A 27331-nucleotide genomic window follows, 5' to 3' on the forward strand; every position below is an offset into this window, starting at 1 on the left:
CTCTTCTCAGTTACACACTTATTTTTCTGACTACTTAAAAGGCACTGGAGGTTGTCATCTAATCATGTCTCTGGGAACTGGCACTTCTAAAGCATCCGTGATGAATTTGGAAGATTTGGTAACTGTATTCCTCCCGGCTAATTTTTTTCTTCTCAGGCAAAGCCATGGAGGGAATGCTGTGTGTTTAATTATTTAGTACAGTAGTGAACTAGCTTTTAATCTAGTAGCCCTTATTCTCCCATAGTTTATGCTCTAGGCAACCCCATGGATTTTATGTAAAAATATCAATCATGTATCCTTTTAATGTTCCTGTGTCAGAATTATCGCCATTATTTTATCATTTGGAGAAGACAGTTTTCATGATATAAGACTAAATTCTCAGTTTCAGCTATTTTAGTAGTAACTTTAAGCAGAATTACTCTAGATTTACACCATTACTGGAAGGGAAGAACGAAATTGCTATGAGCAGTGGTACTAATGAAGCCTTTTTTCCTTACATATTGAGGTAATTTTTTTCCTTAGTGCATCCCTCCCACCTTTCATTGCAGTAAAAGGTTCTCACCATGCTTCCTATGTTGCCTCCTATGGTGTAGCTAGTCCAGATTTATACCCGTACTAATCGTCCAGGTATTACATCCATGCTTGTTGGCTGGTGGGACAGTGCAACAGTTGCAACCAGCTTTAGCGCTGATTTGGCTCTCTTCTGTAATTAGCTGCCAGTTCTTAAAAAATATGTAGGGATTTAACTACATTTGTCATCTCAATGGTTCTGACAAATTTCACTGAAATTTAGCCAGCAGGGTCTCAGGTCCCTGGAAGGAGGACTATTAAATGGTGAGGCAGAGGCTCAGGCAGCAGCACACCAGTCAGCCCAAATTCATTAATGGAAGAAGTAGGATGAGAATTACATTTGTCCTGGGCTCTCAAGTGTTTTGTTTGACTCTCATCTCACAGTCTAGCATATATATTTTGATATTGTTCCCTTTTTCCTCCTTAGATAACCATATACCTCTGTTTGTCTAACAGGAAAGTGCAACTAGGTGCATCTGAACTCTACTTTGGAAATGAAATGTAGCAGTTAATTTGCAGCACCACCAGCCTTTTCACAGCAGAATATAACAAGACAACTGCTTCAGACTAATGAAAGTGACAGTGGGGAAAGGCGCCTTTTAAACATTGCAAATTGGATGGGTGCATCAGGAGTGTAATTTTAAAGGAATCTGACAAGGTCGTTTTCAAAGAACAATCTTCTTACTTGTCGAAATGGTTTCAGACCTCCAAAGCCTGGCACTCTTGAGTTTTCAGGTTACTTCTGAAGTTGGCAAACTGCCTATTTGATATAACTCTGGACTGTCATCCGAGCTCTGTCTTTCAGAGTTTCAGATTAGCTTCTGCAGAAGTAAGCGGTGCACTCCATATCACTGAGGGTAGCAAACTTCAATTTTTAAAAGTTAAATTACAGCACCTTCTCAAAAAGTTTCTCAAGGGAAAGTTGAACTGAAATAATGTTAAAAGATATTTCTGTGCAAATGTATGAACTGTGACATTCTCACTTTTTTATCCTCCAAATTTAAAGGGACGATCCTTTTCAGATCCTGTCTGTTGAAATGACGGAATGACGAGGTAGCCCACAGCATAAGTGCTTGTGGAGGAGTCAGAGGAAAGGCTATACTTGAGGGCTGTGGAGATCTTTGCTGACCTGGAAAGGTTTCCTTCACCTAGTCCTGCCTAAGGGAATGTTGACTTGATTGATATGGATTTATTAAAATCCTGAGATGAACATGAAAGTTCTCATTAGTAGCACGTTCACACGGATGAGGAGGAAACTTTGGAACTCAGGATATGAGGTGCCTGTCATAAGTGAAAGGAAATTGGAAGAAAAGAAAAAGCAAGGAGCCATAGCAATGTGCACTGGTCTAAAGAGTAGGCATTTGCCACTGTGAGGAATTTCTGATTTATATTGACTTATTTGCATTTGTGGACTCAGAGGCCAGAATCTGCTTGTACCTTCCAAAGTGTAAAATAGGACGCAAAACTCAGATAACAAATGCTTACTTGAAATGAAAAGTAAGTAATTATATGAACACAGGAATAGGATGTGGGGAAAAGGTTTGAAGGGGAGCACCAACTGAAAAATATCCTTTTAGTCCATTTACCTTCTTCACAGAAGAGTGTAGGAGTTGGTGAAAGCTGTCTAAGGCACCTTTACTCTGTCCGCTTTGAGAAGTACTTATCTATTTTAATTTTAGATCTACATGCAGTCAAAAAAAATCTCTATATCTTACAGAAGGTCCTGGGAATTAGCTGATTTATGGGGGAAAATAAAAATATGTAAAAAGGAGGGTCACAGGTTACAAGGAAGGGTACTGGATGGCTATCTCGAAGAGCTGTTCATGGGCAGTCCTCTGGCACAGGCATTCTTCTTCAAGGATGCTGCTTAGAAGTATCTGTCCTAAAGTTTAGTAGGTTTCCTGTCTTGGAGACTCATCTTCCTAGTTCCCCTGGAAGACATAGTAAGAGGTACTCACTATACTCATCTCTCACATGATTAACAGGATCACTGGAACAGGTTGCCCAAGCAAGATGTGGAGTCTTAATCCTTGGAGGTGTTAAAAACTTGAATGGACACAGCCCTCAGCAACTGGCTGCTGTAGTTGACTCTGGTATGAACATGAGTGTTGGCCTAGACGGTCTCCAGAGGTGCCTTTTGTCCTCTGTGACTGTGAATTATGGTCTGGAGTGACTGCATCCATAGTAAAGAATTCGTATTTCCATGGTTACCCCTTATTTTGGCTTTTCTCTTTAGGCTGACACAAAGAATTGCTATATGATGGCTTTTGCAATGTAAGTATTCTGCCTCAAGATGTGCTGAAATGAGCAAAATCTCACCACATGTGATGACTTCTAGTGTCCATGAAAGTTGATGGAATTTTAACTTGTGACTAAAAGGTCGCGTATTCCACTCATGCCATCTGGCCCATTGTGCAACTCAGCTGTTCAACATTGCAACTAATCTGTATCTGACAGGTACAGTAAGAGGTGTAGGTAGAAAGAGTGACACAGAGCATCAGAGATGTGTCTGCCACTAACACAGTTCTTCTGGAGAGGATGACTGAGTGAGAAAGGGAGTTGTCCATATGCCCTTTTTCGCAGACCAACACTAAATGACCACCCAATAGTTAAACATGTTCATTTATCAGTTAAAGGAAAACAGGTATTGGTGGAAAGGCTGAATATAATGAAGAGTTGTGAATTTCAAGGCAAAAAATATTCACTGTTTTGGGTGGTATGTGGTGGAGCAGCTAACAAAGCTGGGATGAAGGTGAGCAAGGCAAAAATTGGACTAAAGAGAAGTTACTGGCTAACATGGAGTGCAGATTTGTTCTGAAGTGGCATCTTGTGTGCAGTCTCATTAATTTAACAGTTATAAACTACATAAGATAGTCTTCTGTAGGAAACAATTCTGACCTGATAAGGAAGTGGGCAAAACTATCTCTGTTTCCTACAAAGTCTCTTTCTTTGCTCAGATCCCCGATTCTAAGATTTGAATCCTTTAGGATTTTGTGAGGAAGACAGATTTCTTTTTACATGTATTTCCAGCTCTTTGATCTGGGAAATAGGGTCAACTATTATGCACTGATTATGTGAAGCATGCATATTTAAATCATCAAAATTTCATCATTTTTTTCCACAAGTTCTGTTGAAAAATGTAATTTTAGGCAAGGTAGACCTTTGGCTTTAATGCATTCCATCACTTTGTTAGATGCAAAATCTTCTTAGAAGCTTTTATCTCTAAGGTCTTGCAGAGGTTGAGCCAATTGACATTTAGTTTTGAGCTTCCCAATCATGATCATTCAGAAAATTGTTGTGGACCGTAGGTGAAAATGTTCTTAAGACACTGGATAAATGGATTTACTACAGGTCAATACTTTAATATTCTTGTACACATCCTGTAGTTACAAAGGATCTTCTTGTTCACTTTCCTGTTTGAGAGCATGATTTTTCCATTAGAAACATTTATAAGTGTTTTCCCTTAATTGTTCTAGCTATGTTATAATCATGTCATGTAATGACGTGTCTAGAAAAGCCTACAGCTGTTCCCTTCCTTGGTTTCTCTCTACTGAGTTGTATTTAAGCCAGTGTCTCTGAAAACAGGCAGTAATAAAAGGGATATTATCCTTAGCAAATATCTTAATCATGGTAAATCTCTGTTGCCCTACAAATGACTGCATGGGGGATTAGAGTTGAGTAAGCCATTTGCTGAGTATCACTGCCACCTTTCCTAGGCCATTTAAACATGTTTAATTTTTCAGGGTGAAACATGAAACTCACTAATACAAATGTTTGCATTTGGACTGAATTATATCCAGACTGTAACAGTTATAGCAGGCTTAGGACCAGATTGTGACTGATCTATAGGAGGCCAGTTCTTCTTGGGAGAGAGAGAGAGAAAAATGCAGATTCGTTCCCAGTCCCAGCTCTCTTATATCACTTACGCTGCCTTGGTTCTTTTCAATATTTATATAAGGCTATTGTGGCTTGAAGTACTAGGAAATAAATGGATGATTCTTAGGTCTGTATTTTTTATATATCAGTCACAGTCCTTACCATCATCGAATGCCTGGGAGCCGTCTGTGTCTGGATGGAAGACAGCTGGCTTTGGGTCATCCTGGTGAAGATGGGAGTGGCAGTGCTATGAAGCAGAAAATACTTTCAGGGACTTGTGTCCTCTGTAACATCACTTTCTACCTGTTTGTTTATCTAGATTTCTATCAGGTTACCAGGAAAGACTGAGAGTGTTCTCCAGTGATCAAGCCTAAGGGAACCTTTTGCGAGCCTGAAATACTACCTTGTATTTCATCCTTTCTTTTTTTCTTCCTTTTTTTTTTTTTCCCCCCTTCCTTTTAAGAAAGCAGTGTCTTCTACCTGTGCTAGCCTAGAGGATTGCAACCTTAACCAGTTTGACCTCAGCCAGAGCCTTGGGAACTGGCAGCCCCAATAGGTGTTTCCTAAGGCAGAATTCAGTGACTGGGAGGTGGCATCTGTTTCAAGGTGGCGCAGCCCTCTTACTCCATGCTGCAGTGTGCCAGGAGCACATCACCCATAAACTGCACTGGTTCCCAAGGAGTGTGCACTCAGATTCAGCTCCCCAGTCTAATATCTCGAGCCATCCATCAGGCAGCTTCCCCTGTAAGCCCTGAACATGACTTCCCAGAGTGGCTACAAGGGTGAGAACTGCAAATGTGAGTAGCAGAGTTTTGTTGTTGACTGTTTCCTGACTGCTTGATTGACTTTCAGCAGAGATGTGAATGTCTGGGCATCCTGGGGTCTTCTGGGCTAAATGCAATACTCATTATGTTTCAATCCCAGTCAAGTTTCCAAGGGACAAGCCCTGACTTTGAATGGTCAACAGAATTTAATGAATTTTCAAAGGGCCTTAAGTGGGTCCACAGGACATGTGGTTAAGCGATCGGTTATACTTGTTAATTGGGAGATGTAGCTAATAGTAACCAAATCAGAAGAGGAAATTGAGTTAATGCCTTTTAAGAAATAAGACCTTCACAAAGGACCCTGGCACGCACTCATTAGAGACTTCAAAATTGATCTTTTTCTAAAGTTAATCAACTATTTCATATTTCAACTACTTCAGCCAGTCACAAGTACTCTCCCTTTCCATGATATTGGTTTAACATTAACTATATATATGTTGTCCTATTGCAGTTTTGTGTCTTTGTGTTTTTAGCTTGAATCCATGTTTTTCTCCTAAAGAAAAAAAAAATCAGTTAAATCTCGAAAGTTCTATTATACTATGTTAAGTTTTACACTGTATAGCCACGTTAAAGCTTTGATTCTATTTCCCTTACAGAAGAAACAAAAATCGTATGGGAGACAATTATAGGCAAAGACGACAACTCTTAGTATATTCAGTGTATTAGTCAGATGCCTTCACGGTGACTGTGGATGAAATACCTGCTTAGATAAAATGGTGATTGATTCTTCACAGCTGTATGAGCTTCCTCTCTCCCTACATGCTCTGATGCTGAAAAGAGATTCTATTCCTGATTCCTGTCACTGTTTTACATACTCAGCTGGTCGTGGGTTTATCTCTATAGGTATTGCTGAAGGATGTGTGTTCACAGATTGTCCCATGAATGAGTTAGGTCTTAATTCTGTCTTCATCTACAGGGATGAATGAGAAGGTATTTTCCCATTCAAGAAATATTTTAGAGGTTTGAAAGTTTCCCTGCAGTGGGATAAAGACTAGGGTCTTTCTCAGAGATTTTTGTAAAAAGGCTACAGAGTGAGAAGGAAAATTACGTACTGGAATAGTGTCTAGGGTTAAGATTCCCACCCGGAATGTGAGGTTTTGGACCAGGGTTTTCACCTTCCAGGTTGATGCTCTAATCAGCAGGTAATAGGCTATTTTGAGGGGGCTATTTTTTGGCTTCAAGTAAGATTTTCCAAGTTGAGCATGAGGAGCTGTTTGTTCTCAGACATTTCTTTTAAATCACCGTGTGCTTGTTTTGATATAATATGTGTTTTATCCATGAAGTTTCTTCTGAAAAAATCTAATCAAATGTAGAAATTTGCCTTCCTCTGAGCACAGGTTAAACCAGATGACTTCTTGAGAAGTCTTCCAACCTAAATTCTTCTGTGATTCAACCTTGGTAGAGAATTCCTCTCCATCTCCAACAAGGAAAAATGATTCTTGAACCTATAGTTACAAGACAGTCAAAAATATCACATCAAGTGTGCTACTATGGCATAGTGTTGAGTAAAGACTTGAGTATTAAACGATAAAGTAATTATTACCTACTGTTCTCAGTTACTGAGTAGTTTGATGCATATTGGCTTTGCATAAGTTCATATGTTTATATGTGTGTGTGATATTAGGCATAGAGAACCAGTGACAGGAAGAGACAAAAGTCATGTCTATGCTAGTAAATGATACAGGGCCAGCCCCAGGCACTGGCTGATGATTATCTACACTGTTTGGTTGTTAGTGTGCTCTGGGGCACAATTTTGACCTGGTACAATGAGCAGCATTTCAGATGAAATGACTGATCATGCTTGGTAGATTACCATGGGACAGGGACCCTTCCCATTAAGCAATTTGGATGTTGTGATACATTTCTAACAATAAATAACATAATCAAGTGGGAGGTCATTCTACAGGGGCTGGGGAGGTTGAGGTTATTCCTGGCTGTGCCTTGGATTGGCTGGGGTGGCTGTAGACATGCCACTTCAGTTTTCTTAGTCTCTTTCTTTCACACTTGTAGATGTCTAGCTGTAAAGACTCAGCTCTTCCAAATAGTATTTGTCTTCTGTGGTGTGTTAGCAGATGTGCATAGGGAGGGCCTGTTCTAGGTTGGGACCTCTAGAGGTTCCCATAATACAAATAATAATAGTGAAGAGAAGGGAATGACGTGTGATTTCTTGTGAGATAATTGCCCAGTCTCCTTGACAGATGTAAACTAAGTGACTGTTCTGTGTGCACCAGCCTTACAAAAGCAGAAGTTTGTTTTGTGTTCTTAGACTGACTACTTCAAGACGGATTTGGGGAGCAGCTTTGCATATCTGCATTTGCAACGGGCAAGAGCAGCTTCCATCATTAACAAATTTAGTACAGCTCCTATTGAATCTGCCAAGGGAGAGCTGGCAGAAAATGCTATTGAGCATAATTATGTTTGCATTTGGGCTGCTGAGATGTAGAATAAATGCTTGGCACATAAAGGGCTGATCTGTGGATGAGAAAGGTGCCTAAAGATGGGCTTTTACCTTGCCTGCCACAGGCTTCTAATATCACCCCGTGGAAATCACTCCTTTGCCGTAACTCACTTATTTGTCTGCAGAATGAAATTATTGGCTATTACTGGAACTGACATGTGCTAGGTTAAAATATGGTCATTAAATGGGCTGATAATACCAGAGAGAGAATGCATAATGCAAATGATGAGTGCTGCTCTGGCAAATGCAGTTGTAAGGCTGGGCTTGTGCTGGCAGCTGATGAGCCCCTCTGGGTGTGTGCCCAGAATCGCTGCTGCCTCTGACAAGCTCACACCATGGGGAGGTGATAAGGCTCCCTTCGTGCTGAGTGCCCGCCTCTGGATCAGCTGAGTAATTAAGTGTTTGTTTCCTTCCAGATGAATACAAGAGTAAAGTAGCCTGTGAAGATGACAAGCTGAGGTTAAGCTGTAAGAAGAGCATGGTGATAGCCATTTACTCTGCTATCTTTGGAAGGACACAAGGAGGCAGCCTGGAGTGCCCATACCAAACCCTAGGGATGCCCATGATTGGTAAGCAGGGGAATGGCTTGACAGAGCACTGATCTGGGCAGGGTGGTTTCATTTACTGTCATCAAGGCAGACCTGGCACATACCTTGATTAGGAAAAGCAGGACTGGGCCATGCAACCTGCCACAATGGTGGTCCTAATGTGTGGTACCTTGTTAACCAGTGGTGAGCTTCATCATGAGCATCAAATTGAGGTTCAGCTAGATGCCCTAGCCAATTACCAAGCCTCAGACTTTTGGCATACTCATCAGATTATATGCTTGAATTTCTTGTTCAATTTTCTGTCTTCCTGGTGGTTCAGACACTGAACCTCTATCTATGTAATGTGGAGGAGGATATTATTGATGGATGTCATGGACCATCTGTGACCAAGTCAAGCTTTGACGTTGCATTTAAACTTTTACTGAAGCTAAAGCAAGGGGTGAAAATTCAAAAAGCAAGTTGTTAAGTTGCATCATCTTAAAGTTGACTTACAGTACCTTCAAGTAGCTTCTTTACTCTTAGGCTATCACAGTCTCTTACATTCATGTGTTAAAGACCAATAAAATTAAAAATATTCACTAGAACTGTCTGTCTTGAGCCAATGTGAAATTACTTTGAATATTTTAAGCTGTGGCAGAGAGAGCAACTGTCTGCACCACAAAATCCTGTGTTCAGCATTCCTCATCATCCTTCTCTGCAGACGTGAGAGGGAATTAACTGATTTCCCAAAGGAATTGCCTCCAGAGGGCGAAACGCTTCAGAGGAGGCTGTACAGGGAAGCTTGAGCTGCTGCTATTGCGTGTGCTGTTATCTGTTCAGCTGTGTCTGGGAATCTTTGGCTTCACAGCTGCTGATCCAGTGCCCTTAAGGAGTTAAATGCTATTCAAATGGAAGCATGTGAAGTGACTGCTTGGGAATATGATACGCAGATGATGGGTGTCAGTAGGAAACCACAGGTGGAATCAGGCCAGTCAGGTTATTTGCACAGTGTGATGAGTGCCGTGGTTGTTTAGGTGTGAACATCTGAGCACTCGTACTACAGCTGAGTAGTTCAGGGTCTCCTGCCCAGTCCCATGGTTCAGACGATTGGCAGGAGCATCACCACCCTCTAACAAGTTACCTCCTGTCTCCTGAGGTGACCCACGTCCCTGGATGTGCTCTTGTTGTCCCCCAGTTGCCAGGGTGCAGAAGCTGAAAAAAGATATGTGTAACCAGTTAGCCTAGACCTCTTTCATGTGCTGTTTGGGATGGGCAAAGAGTGTGTACACTGGTTGCTGTGGTGGTTTGGCTGCTGATAACTTGCCGAGTCAGCGAAACTTGATGAGTTTCTAGCGCATACCTGAGCACAGAGCTCCTTTGCCCTTGCTGGGAGAGCAGAAACAGGCGCATACCGGTGACAAGATACTAGCACCACGACCTGCTCTTGAATGTCAGTGTGAAACAAGACTCTGTGTGAAGCCACAAAGGGTTAAGTTTTATTCTTATTTGCCCAGATGCAAAGTCCTGAAACTTGTAGTGGCAGAGAGCGGGGTATGTGGCACTAGAAATGGGATGGGAGGCAGTGGAGCTGGGAGAGCAAAGGTGTACTTAAGAGAACAAGCAATGAGGTGTGACAGCAGGGCTGCACGGTGCCACACAATCTATAGTGCTTTTATGCCCTGTTGTTTTCAAACTGGCCTTGCTATCCCTACGAACTGGGATGTTTGCCCAAGGAAATCAGGTGTTATATTCTAGAGTGTAGCATGGAGTCTGCTGCTGGGACGAGGCAGGGTCATCCTGCAGTGTCAGCTCTTAAATGAAACTAATTACAAGAGCAGGCTCTGTACAAGACAATGTAATGCCAAGCTAGTGGTGGGAATGCCAAGGTAGCTTTACACTGAAACCCAGTGCAAGGTTTTAAGGTGTGAACTGATGCTAAAAATGATTGAGTCGTTGGACAGGAACAAATATCTTGCATGTTTGGAGTTGCTGGGGTCTCAAGTATCTGTCGAGGCAGCCTGGTGCTGCTGCAGTGCTGAGGGGGTAGGTATGTCCTGCCTGCATAACAGCAAAGGGAGGGTGGGAGTGTCTCCGGGACAGTGGCCGGCTGCATGCCTTGCAGGGCTGGGGATGAAAGGTGAGGCACTCACCATGGAGCAATGCCTTCCTTAGGTTTTTCCAGGCATTTGGGCACTGTGTGTGTAGAGTGAAAGACAAGACAGTGTAGCTGTCGATGCTGATGTTCCCCTGCATGCTGAAATCCTGAGTGGAGGCGGGGAGTGTGTGTTGGCTTAACTAGAAAAAATATGAGTGTGCAGGTGGTCTTTCAACTCACCATGCTCCATCCGTGAAATCCCCGCTGTATCGGAGAGGGTTTGTCCAGGTCTGCTAGTGTGCCCAGCAACAGCTCGCTGATCCCCTCGGCGTGACCCTGCCAATGCTACAAGCGGCCTCTGCTTGTCATGACCTTCCCTTCATCTATTTGTGTGAGCTGACCCAACGGGACACACCTCTGGTGATGCAGGAAAGAGGAGGTGAGTTGTGGCTGTGGTTACTACTCCTCTCTTGGCCCCACAGGAGAAACTGGTGTAGGATCCACGTGCAACCCAAATCAGCAAAAGGCATATTCACACCGTGCTTCCCCACGGCGTGCTGCGAGAAATAATCATCCTGCCTGCATTTACAGCTCCCAGCTGCCACTAGCAATTGTGGGAGTGGCACACAAAGTCCCCCAACCTGCTGCAGAAACTGTACTCCTGCCATGGGCCTGCCTAGCCCAGCAGGCAACTCTGTTCCTCCAGGAGCAGGTGAAAACATCACGTCTTATAAATCAAAGTTTTCTCTAGCTAGAGAACATTTCTCTGCATGTTTCTACGGCCCGGCGATATGGGGAGGATTGCTCCGTGACAGCCTTTGATCCCAGACACTCACAACGAGCTGATTTTACAAATAACGACCGTATGACTCAGACTTTGTGGCAGCATCCAGTTTCCCTAAGGCAGAACCCAACTGTGTTCTGCACATGGAAGATTTATTCTGTTTGAATTTCACGGGTCAAGCCTGAGCCTTGGCAAAGGGCCTTTTCCTGGGAAGTAGGTCCTGGACAAGTTTGCAGTTGCTATTTTTATCCAGGCAGCATGAGTTACTTGATAAGTGAAGAACTCATACTTGCCCCAAAGGTGGGGAAGGATGTCTTTTCTTCTTCTCCTAATGAAAAACAGTTCAGACAATTTAATTTCATTTTTTCTGTGAACAAAATGCACAATTGGGTTGAATTTAGAATTCTACATCTTCTACAGATGAGGCTTTTAAAGAACTGAGGTCTAAGATGGGAAGGAGGGGTGGCCTAAGAGAGCGTTGTTTGTATTTCTGACTCTGCCATAAGGTAAGGGAATGAATAATTTGATTTGTGTTGTCTCTGCCTTGAAAAACAAGACCTTGTACTCCTGTAGGAGTGTTGAGGAGAGAAAGTCTGCTGATGGAGTTTCTTGGATTCTGCAGAGACATGAGGTATGTTAAGTTCTCAGGTGGAGGGGTCTGAGGTATCCTGATGTTGCAGCCCTTTAACACCTGCATAACCCATCCATTGTTGTGCTGCTTTTAGGTGGTGTGAGATCCCCAAGTCAGACTTCACACACCATGCCGTGGCAGGCGCGTGGTTTCTCTGTCTAACATCTATACGAATGTGCTTAGCATCCGTGAAGGGAAAGTTATTCTGAAGAACTCCATCCTATCCCTGTCATGGTAAAGAGAAATTCTGCCAGGAACCTCTTTTAACTGGAAACACGCTGAAACTTGTGTCTCTGACCATAATGGGAAACCCCTGCAAACAGCTGGACTCCTCCTTGAATGCCTTGGGAACTCTGAAAAGCTCCTAAAGGAATTTGACCTTATTTGTAACTCTCTTAATAAAGCCTCCACTTTGCTGCCAGCATATGCAGAGAGAATACACAGAGCATAGGGAGGTCTCTGGGGAAAGGGTTATTCACAAGCCACAAACCATTAATATCCCTCAGCCCAGTGAGCCCTTTGCCCCCTTATCATGCTGTTTACAGCTGCCTCTGCCTGCATCTCTGAGTGACTTGTTTATACTGAGAGAAGCCGATTTAAAAAAATGGCCTTTTCCTACTTGTGTCGGAGTGCAAGGTAATGATCTAATTAGGAGACTAAGGAGGAAGAACTGGGATGTAAAACAATTACCCTTTTTTATCATTTAGTGGAGCGATATCCTTGATCATATTCAGGGCATCTGTCAAGTTCATGTATACATTTTTACAGTAGCTACTGCCCTGAACCACAGAGAATGAGATGGACATGTTCAGCTGACCTCTAATGTCAGGGTCCAGGTCTCTTTCTGAAGGACCCTGTCTCTCTCCACCACATATACGAAAAGTCTGCAGCAATTTAACTCCTCATCCTGGGCAGAAGGAATCTGGGCTTGGGTTTGGAGTCAGTGCAGGATAGTGGGAACTCTGGCTCCAAAGCCTAGCTTTGGGTCGTGGTGTGTGGATTAAGCTGAATAGTTTGCTGAGAAGTGAAATGTCCATGTCACTTAACATACAAGTTCTCTCCTGTACCTCTGTAGGGGGAAAATGGATGTGTTTACAAAGCCCTGAGGAAACTCAGATGGTCAGTGGTGCCCTGTAATGCATTGGATCTGATAATGAAAGAGCAGAGGAATGAGTTCAGAAAAGGAGCCTGTGCTTTAGGTGCTCATTCCCTGGCATTTTTCATTTTAATGCAGTGACATTAGGTGATCCAACCCAGGTTGTTTTGATTTCCTCCTCTTAATGCAGATGTGTATATGACTCGAACCAGAGCCTTCACAGTCCCTCATATAAATATTTCTTACACCATATAAATAATGGACCTTTCTAGTTTGTTTAGCTGTGATCAGATCTAGCATGTGAATAAGTATGAAATACATGCAGTATTTATTTATGTTTATTCCATGGTACGTGTTACTGTTCCTGCAAACAGAAGAGCTGGTTTTAAGAGACTGCTGCCCCTCCAGCCGTGCATTTCTGGCTCTCTTCCACTACACCATCCATGACCATTTTCCATCCAGTGTTTCCATCAGTACAAGTTTGTGGCTGTGCTCTAATCTTGGTCTTGAGTGAAATACTTAATAATAAAAGGCCTCCAAACTGTGGAGCTGGAGCGGTGAAAGGTAGCAACCTCTGGCACTGATGGGGGAAGCAGTGGGGGCCCAGGACAGCAGAAGGAGACGGGGTATCCGCTGAAATCTGTGCTGATCAGGTAACGCCGTGTAGCACGGCCGTCCTTTAGCAGATCCCAGTGCTTGTGGCTGAAACGTTCTCGTGCTACGTCCTGGTTTCACCATACGGGAGATGATGGCCTTTAAAATGGCGGTAAGGCTGGGGTTGTGGGACGAGCAGCAGGCGTGGGAGGGAGTCAGACTGCATCTTTCCTCTCTAATGTGCACACCAGGCTTCCAGAGCACGCCTGCCTGTAGGTGTGACTCTAAGTGCATTTCGTTTACATTCAGTGCAGAAACTACTTTATTATGTGTGTAGCTCATGATTAAGAACATATTTTTAGAGGCCAATCTGTTTGTGTGTAGTAAAACCCACAAGTATCCAAGTTTGAAGGCTAAATAAATATCAGTTGCTGTTTAATTCACATATAATACCTTATTAAATTTAAATTGAAATGAAATTCCTATTTAGAGCACTAAGTTAAAGTGGGACAAAGCCTGCTTTCAGAAAATTGTTTTTCAATTTTAGATACTTTGCGTGTTTAACTTTTTGTCTCAAAACACCAGGAGGTAATTAAAATCACTTTACAGCTGTTTCTAAAAAACTCAAACTATTGTTGGATTCCATAGAGTCATAAAAATGATTTATATGATTTTTTTTTATGTGCACACAATTGCTATTTTTTAAAAAATGAAAAAATCCATTCAAATCTGCTTCTTGGCAAGATCTTTCTCAAAGCCAAGGTTCAACTTGTTTTTAAAAAAGTTGTTTACAGTGGAGTATGACCCCATGCAGTGGTTGTAAAAAATTCTGAAAGTAATAATTTAAATAGCACTAGCAAGCTCTGTGATGATATTTGTATGATATTTGCAGAAGTGCAGTGGGTGTTTGTATCAGTAGTATCAACTTCGTTAGCAGCTGATCTTATAAAAGATGCCTATTGCCCAACTATTAGTTAAAAGCAAATCCAAAATATAATCCTAGTAATAAAAGGGCAGAATTTAAGAGATTTAAATCTATAACATCTCAATTTATTTCTGTGGTGTTACTCTGAGTGAAAACCAGTGTAACTTGTTCAGAACTGATAAAGTTCCTCTTACAATAATTCAGATGTCACTCAAGAATATTACAAAATTGCCACGATGGTGAATGCTGAGCCTGAGAAACAAAGGTAATGGGAAAACTGTGAGTTTGCAAGCATGCCATGCTTTGTTTTGGAACCAAGGGCAAGAAGTGACTTGCAGATGGTGTCAGCTGGGTATTCTCTTAAAAAAAGTGGGCCAGTCCCACAGCTTCTGAAGTTCAGACCTTGCTTCAGCCTAGGTCTGGGCAGTTGTTGAACTATACACATATTCAGGAAAATACTTTTGTTGGGCTGTAACGAATAGGAAGGAGAAATGAACTCAGGGACTTCACAGAAGAGTAGATGCATTGAATGTACCATCCCTATCTTCTACTGAGTGAAGCAAAAGCTGTTAGCTTTATTGCTTTTTATCTTGAATGCCTTACAGCCCACAATTAACTCTGCTGCAAATTAAATAATAAAATTTTACTGTTGTTACCAGACTCAAACTGTTTTGTTCTCTGAGACTTCTTGGAGCCAAGTTTGAAGCTGTCCTCAGATTCTCAATTTAGCCCCCAAACCTGCAAAATGTTATTAATTTGCTCAACTTCACACACTCTGAGTCAGTCTGTGCAAAACTGGAGCCTCATATATTTTACATGAGTTCTGGTTCCAGATACAAAGGTGTTGATTTGAGTTCACATTAATAAACCAAGTGTTTCTAAATGTAACTATAGCATTTATAATTAAACCTGTAATCAAGCCTTCAGTTGCAGTCTCTAGATGTGATTAGTTTCTTTTAAGACAATTTTCTCTTTTCTGGCTGACTGCTGAAGTTTCCAAAGTTTTATGAAGTGTGTGGTGAGTAATTTTTCTCTCTTTCATTAAAATGTACTTTTTAATGTAAAGCTGGCCTTCTCAGCACATCCTTCTAATGTTTGGATATAGATTTCTTTTTTAGCTAGCTGTCTTCAGTGACATTGTGCAAGACATAGATGCTATATCCAGCTGCACCAACGCAAAGTTCCCTGCTGCTATTTACAATAATGATGCTGGAAATTTATATCAGCAGCTCAGCTCAACGTGATACCAAAGTACCTGGCACTGCCAAAGCAAAACCAAATAGAAACTCCCTCAAACATAAAAGCTAACAGGAAAAGAAACAGCGTGCTGGGACTGATGCTGTTGTGGGGGAGGTAGACTCTTCTTGGCCTTAAAGTTGACAGTGAGATTTTGGAGCATCTCTCTGACCCTGTCCTGCACAGCATCAGATAGTGCTCATGCTACAGCTGGTGAGCAGGGACCTGGGAAACCAAAGCTAATGTGTGGGCTGAAGCCCCAGTGATACGTCCCCACCAGTCCTGACTGCAAACCCTTTTCCACAGCCCAGTGTCTTATCGAGCAAACGTTCTCCTGAGCCAGTGTGTACAGCTCAGAAGTGCTTTTAACTGTCTTCTAATGAATTAATTTATTTCCCTACTTGAAGAGGGTTTTCCTGTGCTTGGAACAGATTGACTGTGCAGGTTTTCTGAAGCCCATTCTGTTCTGCCTTCCAAACCAGCAGCCTTTTAATCATTTTGGGTCTCTGCTCCTGAGCTTTCCTCTTTATGCGTTTGCTTCTGCATCCTTTCTTGTTTAAGGGTAGTCTTTTGTTTTTATTGGTTCGTCGTAACAGCTAAGTGTCTGTAGTTTGGTTTTCTCCTTCTTGTCTTCCACAGTCCCTGTGGTTCTAAACCCAGCTCGCTTCTTGTCTCCTCTATAGAGGCTTGCGTATCACTAGAAGGAAGATAAATCCACTGTAAATCTGTTGCCTCCATCTGAAACCGTGTGAAAGCGCTTTGCTGATAAAGAAATTACCTTCCCAGGCTGCTTACTGTAGAGAGAAAGTGGACAAAGCCCATGTTTACTAACTGTCTCCTGCACTGGCTTTTAAAGAGAACATGAAGCTTAATGGGCATGGGCTAAACTGAAAATGCCTAGGATTTGATATACTGCACGTGGTGCAGACTGGCTCATCAATACCCTATGAAGACATCCTTCACAGGCTGCTAGGATGGCTAATTTTGGCTAATTTGCAGCTGAAGCAGAGGCTTAGACACCTCTAGCAGCTGTTGCTTTATGAAGGAGCTGAACTTTGTATCAGCCACAGCTAATGGAGCATCTTTAAAATAAATGAGAAACTGTCCAAGAGCAGATGGAGAACTTCCTTCCCTCCTGTTTATGACAGAGATTCTCTTGCAGAATGAGACAGTTTTGAATCACTCCTAGGTGAAAGGAATTTAGGCAGCTGCCTCACCTGCAAGGTTGGCGTTACTTTCTTCCTGCTTACGTCCTTTTTGCTATTCCATCGAAGTTTGCTTTCTCTTTTGGCAGATGAGTAGATAACCACAGCGCTGATTCAGGCATCTGTCAGCTTTCTTTGCAGGAACTAAGTTTCTTTCCTCTTAATTAATTAACTCCTACATTTTCCATCTTTCATTCTGTCTTCTCTGCTTCATAACTTTCAGCAAGTAACTTTTGCTGTTTTGTTCTTTAGCAAGAAATCATGCTGCATGTTTCAGGGAAAGATCCTGTTTTCTGTTTGGGAGGAGTTTCCTCCTAAGCTGTCACTTGTTTGTAAATGACTTCCCTCAAGGGAGTATTTATCTTAGCTCATTCCTTTCACCTGCTGCTCCAAAGATAGCAAGGAAAGCTTGAGCTCTGCTGACTTTTAATTCCAAATGCATGTCTGCTCCTGATGCTTTACACTGAGCCAAAGTGTGCCACAGAATTTGTGTGTTGATAAGTCAGCACCCGTTCTGTTCCAGTTCCTAATCACTAACCTCACATGCACTGCTGGAAATAGAGTTTTAGGCAATGATTCTCTTTCTGAAGCCTTTAATTAGAGCCAATCATTTGATCCTTTTGATACTTCAAGAAGTTATACTTTCATGGAAAATATAGAATGAGTGCTCCAATTTCTGTGCTAAATTCACGGACTCAGAGAGTGTAGCCTCTGACAAGTGGGTGGACTTTTCTTCTCAGGCTCTGCTTTTCTTTTGTTTAAATTCGCACAGGTGATTCTTATGTGAAATAAAGGCATGTAGGACTAACATGCAGTAAAGGCTATTAAGATTAGTGATGGAAAAGCGATCTGATAGAGTAATTATTAGAGTGAGCAGTGAGAAAGTGAAAATGCGAAAATCAAACTGTTTGGAAACATTCTTTCAAACCCAAATAGGTTTTGCAATCAAAAGCAGCAAAGTATGGCTTGGATTTCAGATTTGGATGTGTCACCCTTGTTGGAGAAAAACAAGTAACAGTGAGTAACCAAAGTAACGGATGTGATTAATAGGCATTGGCTCCAATTTCTTTTTTTTTTTTTTTTCACCAGGAAGAGGTAATAAAGAAATAGTCATGCTGGGAAGCAGCCTTAACTGACTAATATCCATTCATTGTGGTGAGGTTGACGATATGGGTATTACATCACTGAAGACTGATGCCAGTTTTAAAGCCAATGCTGTCTGCAAGCTGCAGCTGGTAAAACCCTCCAATGTGGCTTTGTTGCCATCTGATTTGGGTTTTTACCCTGTTGGAAATTGGGCTAATAAACATACTAGATCAGGAAGTATTATCATACTAAATGCAACAGGTAAGATGAATTACTTACCTGTTTAGGCTGAAAGTTGTGAAATGAAACTGGCGAGCAGTCTCCACAAATGCCTGTGAAAGGGAATTCACCTTGTACCAGGAGCAAGGCTGGAGGGATGTGCATCTTCTAGAAAGCGGGGCCAGGAGTAAAGAGGATAAAGTGAGCTGATCCCACTCTCCCCTAAACCCAAGCTTTATTTTAAAATACCATATTCCAAAAGCACAGCTAGTATCTTTAAGCACTTTCACATGTGGAAGTTTCACCATAGCCAGGATTCGTATTTGTTCTTCAGCAGTGTACTGAAGCAATCCAAGACTAATGAAAGGTGAGGGTAACTCTGGCCCAACCTGTGTAAATGGACTCTCTATCATCTGTGAGGTCTTAAAGCAGTTTTTATTGCTCTGCTGTGGGATTTAAGCTTTGTGGGCTTTAAAAGGTTCTTGGCAGGGGCCTGGCTCTGCTTAGCAGTACTTACCTCAGACTTAGTGATAGGGTGTTGGCATTTGTGAGTGTCCTTTCCATGTCTCTGACACATGGGATCACTTGTTTGTCACTGATGTCAGGGTGGTATTTCATATAACATCTGCGGTTTGAATTTAGCAAGCAAACAAGCAGCAAAAGAGAGGAGGTGTTGCCCTGAATGAGCATACCATCTGGTGCAATAAGAGTGCCACATCTAACCTCCCAGTTCTGAAGACCTGGAAAATGTGAATTTGGCCAGATGAAGGAGATCATAGCCCAACTCTGTGCTACCACATTGCTGGACTTGGCTTCCTTGCATGTTTTTGAGAAGCTAACTGCATGATTTATTGATAAAAGAGCCTGTTTTCCTGCCTCTCAGAGCTCTGGAAATGGGCACCTGGAGGTGAAGACCTCTGACCTGGAATCACTTCCTGAAAAGGCAGTAATATACTTGGAGATCTCACTTCAACCCAGCTCCCTAAGGACTTGTTTATGTTTGAAAGTTAAATTACCTCCATGCACTTCATGACAGCCAACAGGAGTGATGTTGAGTGTTTTTATACTCATGAGACGTGGGGATAAAAGAAAATACCGTGTTGTCACTTCTAGAGCTCTGAATGACATGGTGGTGACTGTGATTTATGAGGGTGCTGTAGCCTCATCTATCACTCAGCCATCTCTCAGATGTATTATTGACGTCTTCAGTGCTAGTCAGTGGGGGAATAAAGATGCTTGAATATGACATTTTGGCATCCAGCTAAATGACCTCCTTATCACAAATCCTTTGAAGTGTATAAGGGAGATGGTCCCATTTGGAGGTTTTGATTGCTGCTCTTACATTTTTCAGTTCAATGTGTTGTGTTGAGGACGAACATGTTGACAGATCAAAAAAACCAGTAGGAGAGACCAAGCTAACGTCAGTATTAGTGCAGTGTCCTCCCTCAAAGTAGTGCTGGCTGCTTGCCCTGGCATTTATGGGAATGCACGAGGCATTTGTGCTTAGAAATTGAGTGGAGGGATAAACAGGGAAAATGCCCTGTTGTGACCAAAGGGAAGTCTCTGAAGTGAATGCTTTGTCAAATTTTGTCCATAGAGTTAATTTCTTTTTTTCAGGGCTGGAAGAGTGTGACTGATTCCAACAGAATGGCTCAGGCCTTACCATGAGGAAAATAAGAAGAGTATTTGGGTTTACTATAAGGGAGCCTGGCCTTGTCAGTAGTGTTTAGCTGGATCTTGTAATATGGGTGCCTCAGATGACTTTGTGCCACTCTTGCATTCATAAAGTCATAGAATGGTTTGGGTTGGAAGGAATGTTAAAGATCATCTCCTTCCAACTCCCCTGCCATGGCAGGACACCTCCCAACTAGACCAGGTTGCTCCAGGCTCCATCCAACCTGGTCTTGAACACTGCCAGGGATGGAGCATCCACAGCTTGGAAACACACAGAAAAAAACCCAAACAAGCACCAAAAGCAATGAATACAAGTTGCAGCAATGGAATGTGATTAGATATGAGGAAAAAATTTTTCACCTGGAGAGCGGTTTAGCCCTGGAACAGGTGCCGAGGGAGTCTGGGGAATATTTATCTGCAGAGATTTTCAAAACTTGCCTGGGCAAATTCCTGAGCAACGTGATGTAACATTAAAGCTGGCTGTGCTTTGAGCAGGAGGTTGGACTGGATAGGCTCCAGATATTGCTTCCAATTAAATTATTGTATGGTTTATGTGCTGTAGTCCCAACAGGTGACCTTTTTCCTGGATGTATTTTCAATATGAATGTTTGCAAAAACTCCAGGTAGAAGAAGCTTTTAAAATCTCAGTGCCTTACTTTTCTATGCTGGGGGATTTCATCCCCATCTGTAAATGAAGTATAGAGAGTCTCTTCTGCTTTTCTGCCCATTTTAGCTAGTGCAGGTTGAGCTGGAACCTGACAATTGGAGAGCTGAGGATTTCACTACTGATATTTGTCAATATAGAGGCCTGATACGTGCCTGAAGAAGCTGGGTACATGTATGCTGGTAAACCACTGGTACCATGGCCTGGGCACAGATACTGGAAATCTTCTGTATCATTAAATTGTAGCATAGCCTGTGGCATGGTTTGTTGCCTTGGCCCAGCTAACACTCTCTTAGGCAGTCCAGAAGGTGGTTTGAGATTGGTTATAGGACAGGGACTGGGTATCACCACTGTATTTTGGAGGGTAAGAATGTTTAATAGCAGGGATGTAGGTCGTTCCATCACAGTTGGCCTCAGGGTCGGGGGGTGGGCCAGGGTAAGTTTTCATTTAGCAGTGAACAAATAGCCAAACAGTGTAGGCTGGACCTGGGCACTGTTAAAATACAAGTAAGGACTGCAGTGTTAGGACCTGCTTTGGCAGATGGAGCTACGTAGAAGAGGCTGGGTATCTAGGGCTACGTGGAAGAGGCTTTTATAACTCAAGCTACATCTGCATTTGTGGTGGGGCTGGTGAAGGGGCTAGAGCAGGGTCCCACAGCTGTCTGTAGGCAGTATGGCATATTGTTTTTGGTGGGTATCATGGGCAAGATTGTGTTCTCCTGAGGGAAAAAAAATGCAGCTACTACCTTGTAGAGATATCATCAGGACTGTACTCAACTACCATGTATACATCAGCCTCTCTGTACTGAATACAGTGAGAAAGGGCCTGCTGCCTGGCCTTGTGGTGGCTGACCTCATGTCCATGCAACTAAACCCTCCAGCACGTACTCCTGCTCCTTTATTTTCCATCCAAAATGTCTGGGAGGGCCTTCTCAAATTGACATGTGGGACTAGCCCTGTTGTATCTCAGACTATATTACCCATTTGGGGTAATGCTAGATGTCAATATCATTCTAAGGAACAGGGTAGCACTTAAACAAGGGGTATAATAGTGAGTCTGGATTTGAGCCCTCTTTGGTTTCCTAGTGCAGATGCTGCTGCTAAAGTCAGTTCTGATGGAGACTGTAGCCTGCTCAGAACTGTGTGGGAGGAAGGAGGTCGTCAATACCAAGACATGACTGGTGATGGCTAGAAAAGCTGGTGATGTTGCTGTGAGGGTATATGACAGACAAAACATTTTCGATGTGCTGAATCTACAGATCTGGCACCTGAAGAGTCAATCCGGTTTGTTAAGGTGGAGGGCAGAGTCTGTAAGTCTGTACTTTGTTACCGCTCATTCTTACAAGAGGAGCATCCCAAAGGCTGACCATCTCTGGTGACAATGCATGCAAAAGACTTGTCATGCCTCTCACAGGACCAGTAATGGGTAAACCCCCACCCTACCATGGGAGTAGTGTGCTCCTGTGCCAGGGGGCAAGGCCCTGTGTAGACAGCCATGGGATGCTGTCTGTTTTGCGTGAGAACAATAACAAATAAAAAGCATAGGCGCCCGCTATGAAATCCTGTGCGGTACTTAGATTTGATGAGTTTCTCTAACTGGACATTTGACAAAAGGACAATAAAGCAGGATTGCTGTGTGCCAGATGTTTCCACTGAAACCTCTGACACTCGTTGGATCAAAAATCCCCTAAGGAAGTTTGGGTGGTTCAGAATGAAAATGCTCACATGGGGCCCTGTTCTTTTGTCATTTGCAGCATATGAAATAAAATGCTGCCTTTGATTTGAGAAAAAAAGACATGTTGTCCTCTAAGCTTAGTTTTCTGTGGCTTTCTCATGTCTCTCATGGCTTTTGTTGTTGTGCTGGTTCTAGCATTCAACGACTTTTGGGGTTCATTTTCCCTTTCCCTGCCTCCTGATTAGTGACGAAAAGAGGTTCGTATTCCTTTCTCTGTAGCTTTCCTGTTGCTTTTAGCAACAATTTAATGTTGAAGTAATGTCTTTTTGTCAGCTTCCACTTGTGCTTGACCCTAGCTGGACAATGAAAGCAAACTATCAGTCTAGGACCTCAAAGTTTGAGAGCTTGTCCGTGCAAATTATTTTCACCTTAGCTGAGAAAACAGGCACAAAACATCTGATAGAAAGTAATACTTACTTATTGAGTTGTACAGTAAGCATACTAACTTACAGTTATTTTTTGAGCTTTCCATATTCTAAATTTCTGATATGACAAACATTTCCACTTGCATGGAACAAACATGCTTTACGGAATATTATGAATATAAACTTAGATGGTAGGTGGTAACATTATAACTACTTGACCTCATAGCAACTCTCATTAGACTTCTTAGAAATACAACATCTAAGAGCAGACAGGGACACTGGTGACCTCTGTCTGCAGAAGGACCTGTGGACCCATGGAGAGAGGAGCCCACGCTGGAACAGGTTTGCTGGCAGGACTTGTGACCCCCATGGGGGATCCACGCTGGAGCAGTCTGTTCCTGAGGGACTGCAGCCCATGGAAAGGACCCACGCTGGAGCAGTTTGTGAAGAACTGCAGCCCATGCGAAGGACTCACATTAGAGAAGTTCGTGGAGAACTCTCTCCCATGAGACCAACCCCACACTGAAGCAGGGGAAGCATGTGAGGAGTCCTTCTCCTAAGAAGGAAGGAGTGGCCGAGACAACGTGTGATGAACTGCCTGCAACCCCTGTTCCCCATCACCCTGTGCCGCTCGGTGGGAGGAGGTAGAGAATTCGGAAGTGAAGTTGAGCCCGGGAAGAAGGGAGGGGTGGGGGAAGGTGTTTTAAGATTTGGGTTTATTTCTCATTATCCTACTCTGATTTGACTGGTAATAAATTACACCAGTTTCCCCAGGTCGAGTCTGTTTTGTCCCTGATGGTAATTGCTGAGTGATCTCTCCCTGTCCTTATCTCGACCCGTGAGCCTTTCGATATATTTTCTCTCCCCTGTCCAGCTGAGGAGGGGAGTGATAGAGTGGCTTTGGTGGGCACCTGGCACCCAGCCAGGGTCAATCCACCACACAGGCAAAGCCTGGAAAAAAAATCAACATGCCCAAATTGAATGAGAGTTTTACCCTTTCCAGAACAAGAATCACAATGTCCATCTCCCTTACACCCGTGAGGTGGGAATTTGCTGATAACTTTACATGTTACTGTGATCAATTGCCTTGTCAGATGGTTCAATAAATCTACAGGAATTCCATATGAATGTTATAATTGTAGTATTAATGTATTTTCTGTTCTTATGACAGACTCTTAGTCTATGTGGAAGCTTGTAGTGTTTCTGGATAAGTACATTGGAGTGAGACCCCAAAGATCTGAGTTTTTCCGTGCTCTGCACTGATTTGCTGTTAGTCTTTTTACTTTCCTGTGACTGTTTCTCCATCTATTAAAATGAAGATACTGGTACCTGCCTTAGAGTCCTTTCAGACCTTTATAGAATAAATGCCAGGTGAGAAGGAATTATTTTTATTATGGATACACTTTTCCCTTTGAAAACAAGCTGTCTTTTATTTGCAGCCTTCTTTCTATGGATGTATGGGTGTTTCTCATTCTTCACTGTTCTTTTTGGTAATTTCCTTTCACCAATTTACAATTTGCTAGAGGTGTGTGAGAGTCAGATATACCTTCCCATGTAAACACAAAGATTTTTAAATACTCATGGAAAACTCATATATATGTGCTCTCACAGTCTGCATCTGGTAATTTTTTTTTAGGCAATTTCTGATGTAGATGGACAAATATTAACAAATAGGTATCCTTTTCTCCTTTTAGAGTGTCAGTCGGCTACTGCTCTCCAACTCATGATCAAGCGCTGTCACGGGAAAAGAAGCTGCAGCATATATGCCAGCACCTATGAATTTGGAGATCCCTGTTACCCAGGCATCCGAAAGCATCTTAATGTCATCTACACCTGTGGTGAGCCATGAAATTCTATTTAACTCTCATAGGGATATGTGTTTGATGAACAGTGGTGTGTGAAGATTGACAAGACTTGTACATAAAAAGTTGAACTTCCAGTTGGCTCATGGTGATTTCTATTTGGTCAACAAGGGAAAGCTCTGTGGATGACCTGACTGGTTTAATTCTGCCTCTTTTTCTACTCATTGGCTTGACAGAAAAATCAGAAAACATGGAAATGATATTTTATTAACCCATTCAACACTGCCTCTGCAAGGCAGGAAAATCTGGTGGTGAAGTCAATCCACTCAGTGGATGGGTACATCCTGAACGTTAGCATCCTGCTGTTTCATTTGACTGCAGCAAACTTGTGGTTGTTACTTTGTTCCATGTTTCATTTTGTACAGTAGAATAAGACAATCGCCAATCCATACTCATTCACGGTGTTAGTAGAAAATCACTCCTGAAATCTTCAGGTGAACTTTCTAACATTTTCCTAACAAAATACTGTCATTTGGGAAAAATAAACAGTTGGAGCTCTCAGCTGGGAGCTTAAGTTGTAGTGCTGAGCAGACACCGTATTCCTACCTGACTAATCATCTTATTTTGCAACAGAGAAAGAATTGTTCCCGTCTGAGCTCTGTGGTATGAAAACAACATCAGGTCTGTCTTCTTCCAGTCATGACATTTTGGTCATTTGTAGCTGACATATTTGAAAATATTTGCTTCAGGGTTTTGTTTATGTAGCTGTTGTCAGGATCAGCTCAGTCTCTCTCTGTTTGTTTCTACATCCACCTGGAAGAGGAGATTCTGGTGCTATTTTGAATCTGCTGAGCAGATGGCGGAGCATGCAACAGAGGAGGTGCTGGCTGTCTCCTCAGACAACAACAGGTCTTTGAGTCAATCTCTGTGTGTAACTGCAGCATGCTGAATCTGATAGATAGTATTTGAGGTGGAGTCACTGTAGCATTTTGTGTGGTTGCTATAGCATGGCAGATGTACAGCACCTTGAAGAGCAGAGAGATTGATGCAGGAGCATCAGGCTCTGAGCTCCTGTCTGACTGTTTTTTCATTTGGCAGGAGTGGCAGGAAGGTTGAATTTTTTTTTTTTCTCTTGACTTCTTTGGTTTTGTTTGACATGATTTAGCAAGAAGTAGCAAGGCTATCCATGCAAAGCTCTGTGAATTTTCTAAACAGGAAGGTGAAGTAAAGAGACTGGAGAGAAGCTTATCCTCATGGAGATTTGACAGAAAAAAAGGCAATACAGCAAAACACGAGGTCCATAACTCAAAAATCCAGGGACAAACAAAACAGAGCCCCATGATATATTTCCAGAAGGATATCTCCTTCAAAGGCCTCTGCAGCCTTATTCTGGCATTGTGGTTCTGGTCTCAAAGTCCACTTCAAAAGGCATTAATGATGTCTTAATCTGAACTTAACTTTCCTAGTCATAGCCTAACTGCATCAGGAAATGAGTCACGCTTAAGAGCAGAAAATGGCATGTTTTGCTATTTAGTGGGTGAAATCTGCCTCATCCTTTGAAGGTGGCCATGGCTCCTTTTCAAAATTATAATCTCAGACATGTCTCTGAGCTGGATTTTGTGATCACCAGATACATATTTCTCCCCTCAACAGCAAAATCCTTCAAAATGTGAAAACCAAATAAAGAAGAAATCAAATTCCAGTCACATGTGCTCGTGCTGGACAGAAGTAAATCCTGGCATTCTTTTAAAAGAAATGATAAAACTGAACAAATTTATATTCTTATGGTTTAGAGAACAATTGCACTGTAAAAAATGTCCTGTTGGAATCTCTTTGTTTCAGGTTTCCATGGTATGGTGTTCTCTGACTTTCAAAAAACCTGTGGTAGTGAAAGGGGACAAACTTTGACAAATGTGACTGCACTTTCCTGTGACCTGTATCTAGATACATATCCCCGTTCCTCACCTCTTGAAGTTGGGAACACTTGATCCCTGGAGTGCAGGATGTGGCTCTGCTGCTATTCACTGGAGAGTGGTAAAAGATGCGAGGTGACCCTGGCGTAGCTTGGGAAACATGATGGGGTGCACAAAATGGGATTCTCTGAACATTACTTCAGCCTGTCTTGTTGCTGCTTCAAATGTGTGACTTCATCACTCTCTGAGATCAAGCAGAGCAGTCAGTCTGGTCTTCTCTGTCACTCCCCAGCTGCCAGGCTGTGGCAGAAGTGTCCTGCCATGGTTCACCAGTTTGGACCGTGTCACTGGTCTTACCTGTGAGAAAAACTGCGACTTGTCCTTGGCCAGTGTTAACCCACCCACTGTGCTGCTTCGGAAGAGGTGGTGAGAGCAAGCATACGGATGGATGTGTCCGCGTGGGTAGGAGGGCCTTCGTGAACACATTTCCCCTGTGAGAAACTTCGGTAGTTATGGGGACAGGGCAGCTGAACTCTGCTCTTGGTGCTAAAGCATGGGGAGGGCTGGAAAGAGAAAAGTATGTCTTCTTCCCATAGCAATTCATGAAACAAATCTCTTGAGGGAGTAACTTATGAGGTCACAAAAAGTAATATTAATTGAAAACTGATGTGTTGTTAGCAGAAATCATGGCCCTTTTGCTGAGATGGACTTTGTGACAGGCATTAGTGCTGGCGTTGGCTGTATAGACCAATGACTAGTGAAGAGCTAGTGCGGTGACTTCTCTCCCAGTCCTGGCAGGAGAACACCTGCAAGCGTCTCTCAGGTCAGCATGTACAGACAGTTCGTTTCCGGCTTGACAGCAGGAGCTGAGCCCTATCCCAGAGCTCCAAGAGGTAAATGGATGAAGCCACAGCTTTGCTTTCTTTAAGCCATGTCCAAATTTCTTGGAGGTGCATTTCTCCAGCCTCCATGTTTTATTGGACATGAGAATTCCTGCCAGACATACACAATTTTCTTGATGAATCTGGTTTTAAGTAAAGGTGTCATCTAAC

The 27331-nt window shown here is 42.6% G+C and overlaps 1 protein-coding gene across 3 annotated transcripts in view; it reads left to right on the forward strand.

The window, feature by feature from the left end:
• EVA1A (eva-1 homolog A, regulator of programmed cell death) overlaps window positions 1-27331 on the forward strand; it is a 210658-nt gene that overhangs the window by 80027 nt on the left and 103300 nt on the right. For 2 of the 3 annotated variants that reach the window (XM_086461629.1, XM_086461630.1), the window contains 2 exons: window positions 8145-8297; window positions 24259-24402. In XM_086461629.1, the coding sequence (XP_086317755.1) occupies window positions 8145-8297; window positions 24259-24402 (297 nt within the window). Of the gene's footprint in view, window positions 1-8144; window positions 8298-24258; window positions 24403-27331 lie in introns of those variants that run through there. The other variant, XM_086461631.1, reaches the window with a different exon arrangement.

Source organism: Leptosomus discolor, chromosome 2 (genome assembly GCF_034619465.1).
Source record: "Leptosomus discolor isolate bLepDis1 chromosome 2, bLepDis1.hap2, whole genome shotgun sequence".
NCBI lineage: Eukaryota > Metazoa > Chordata > Aves > Leptosomiformes > Leptosomidae > Leptosomus > Leptosomus discolor.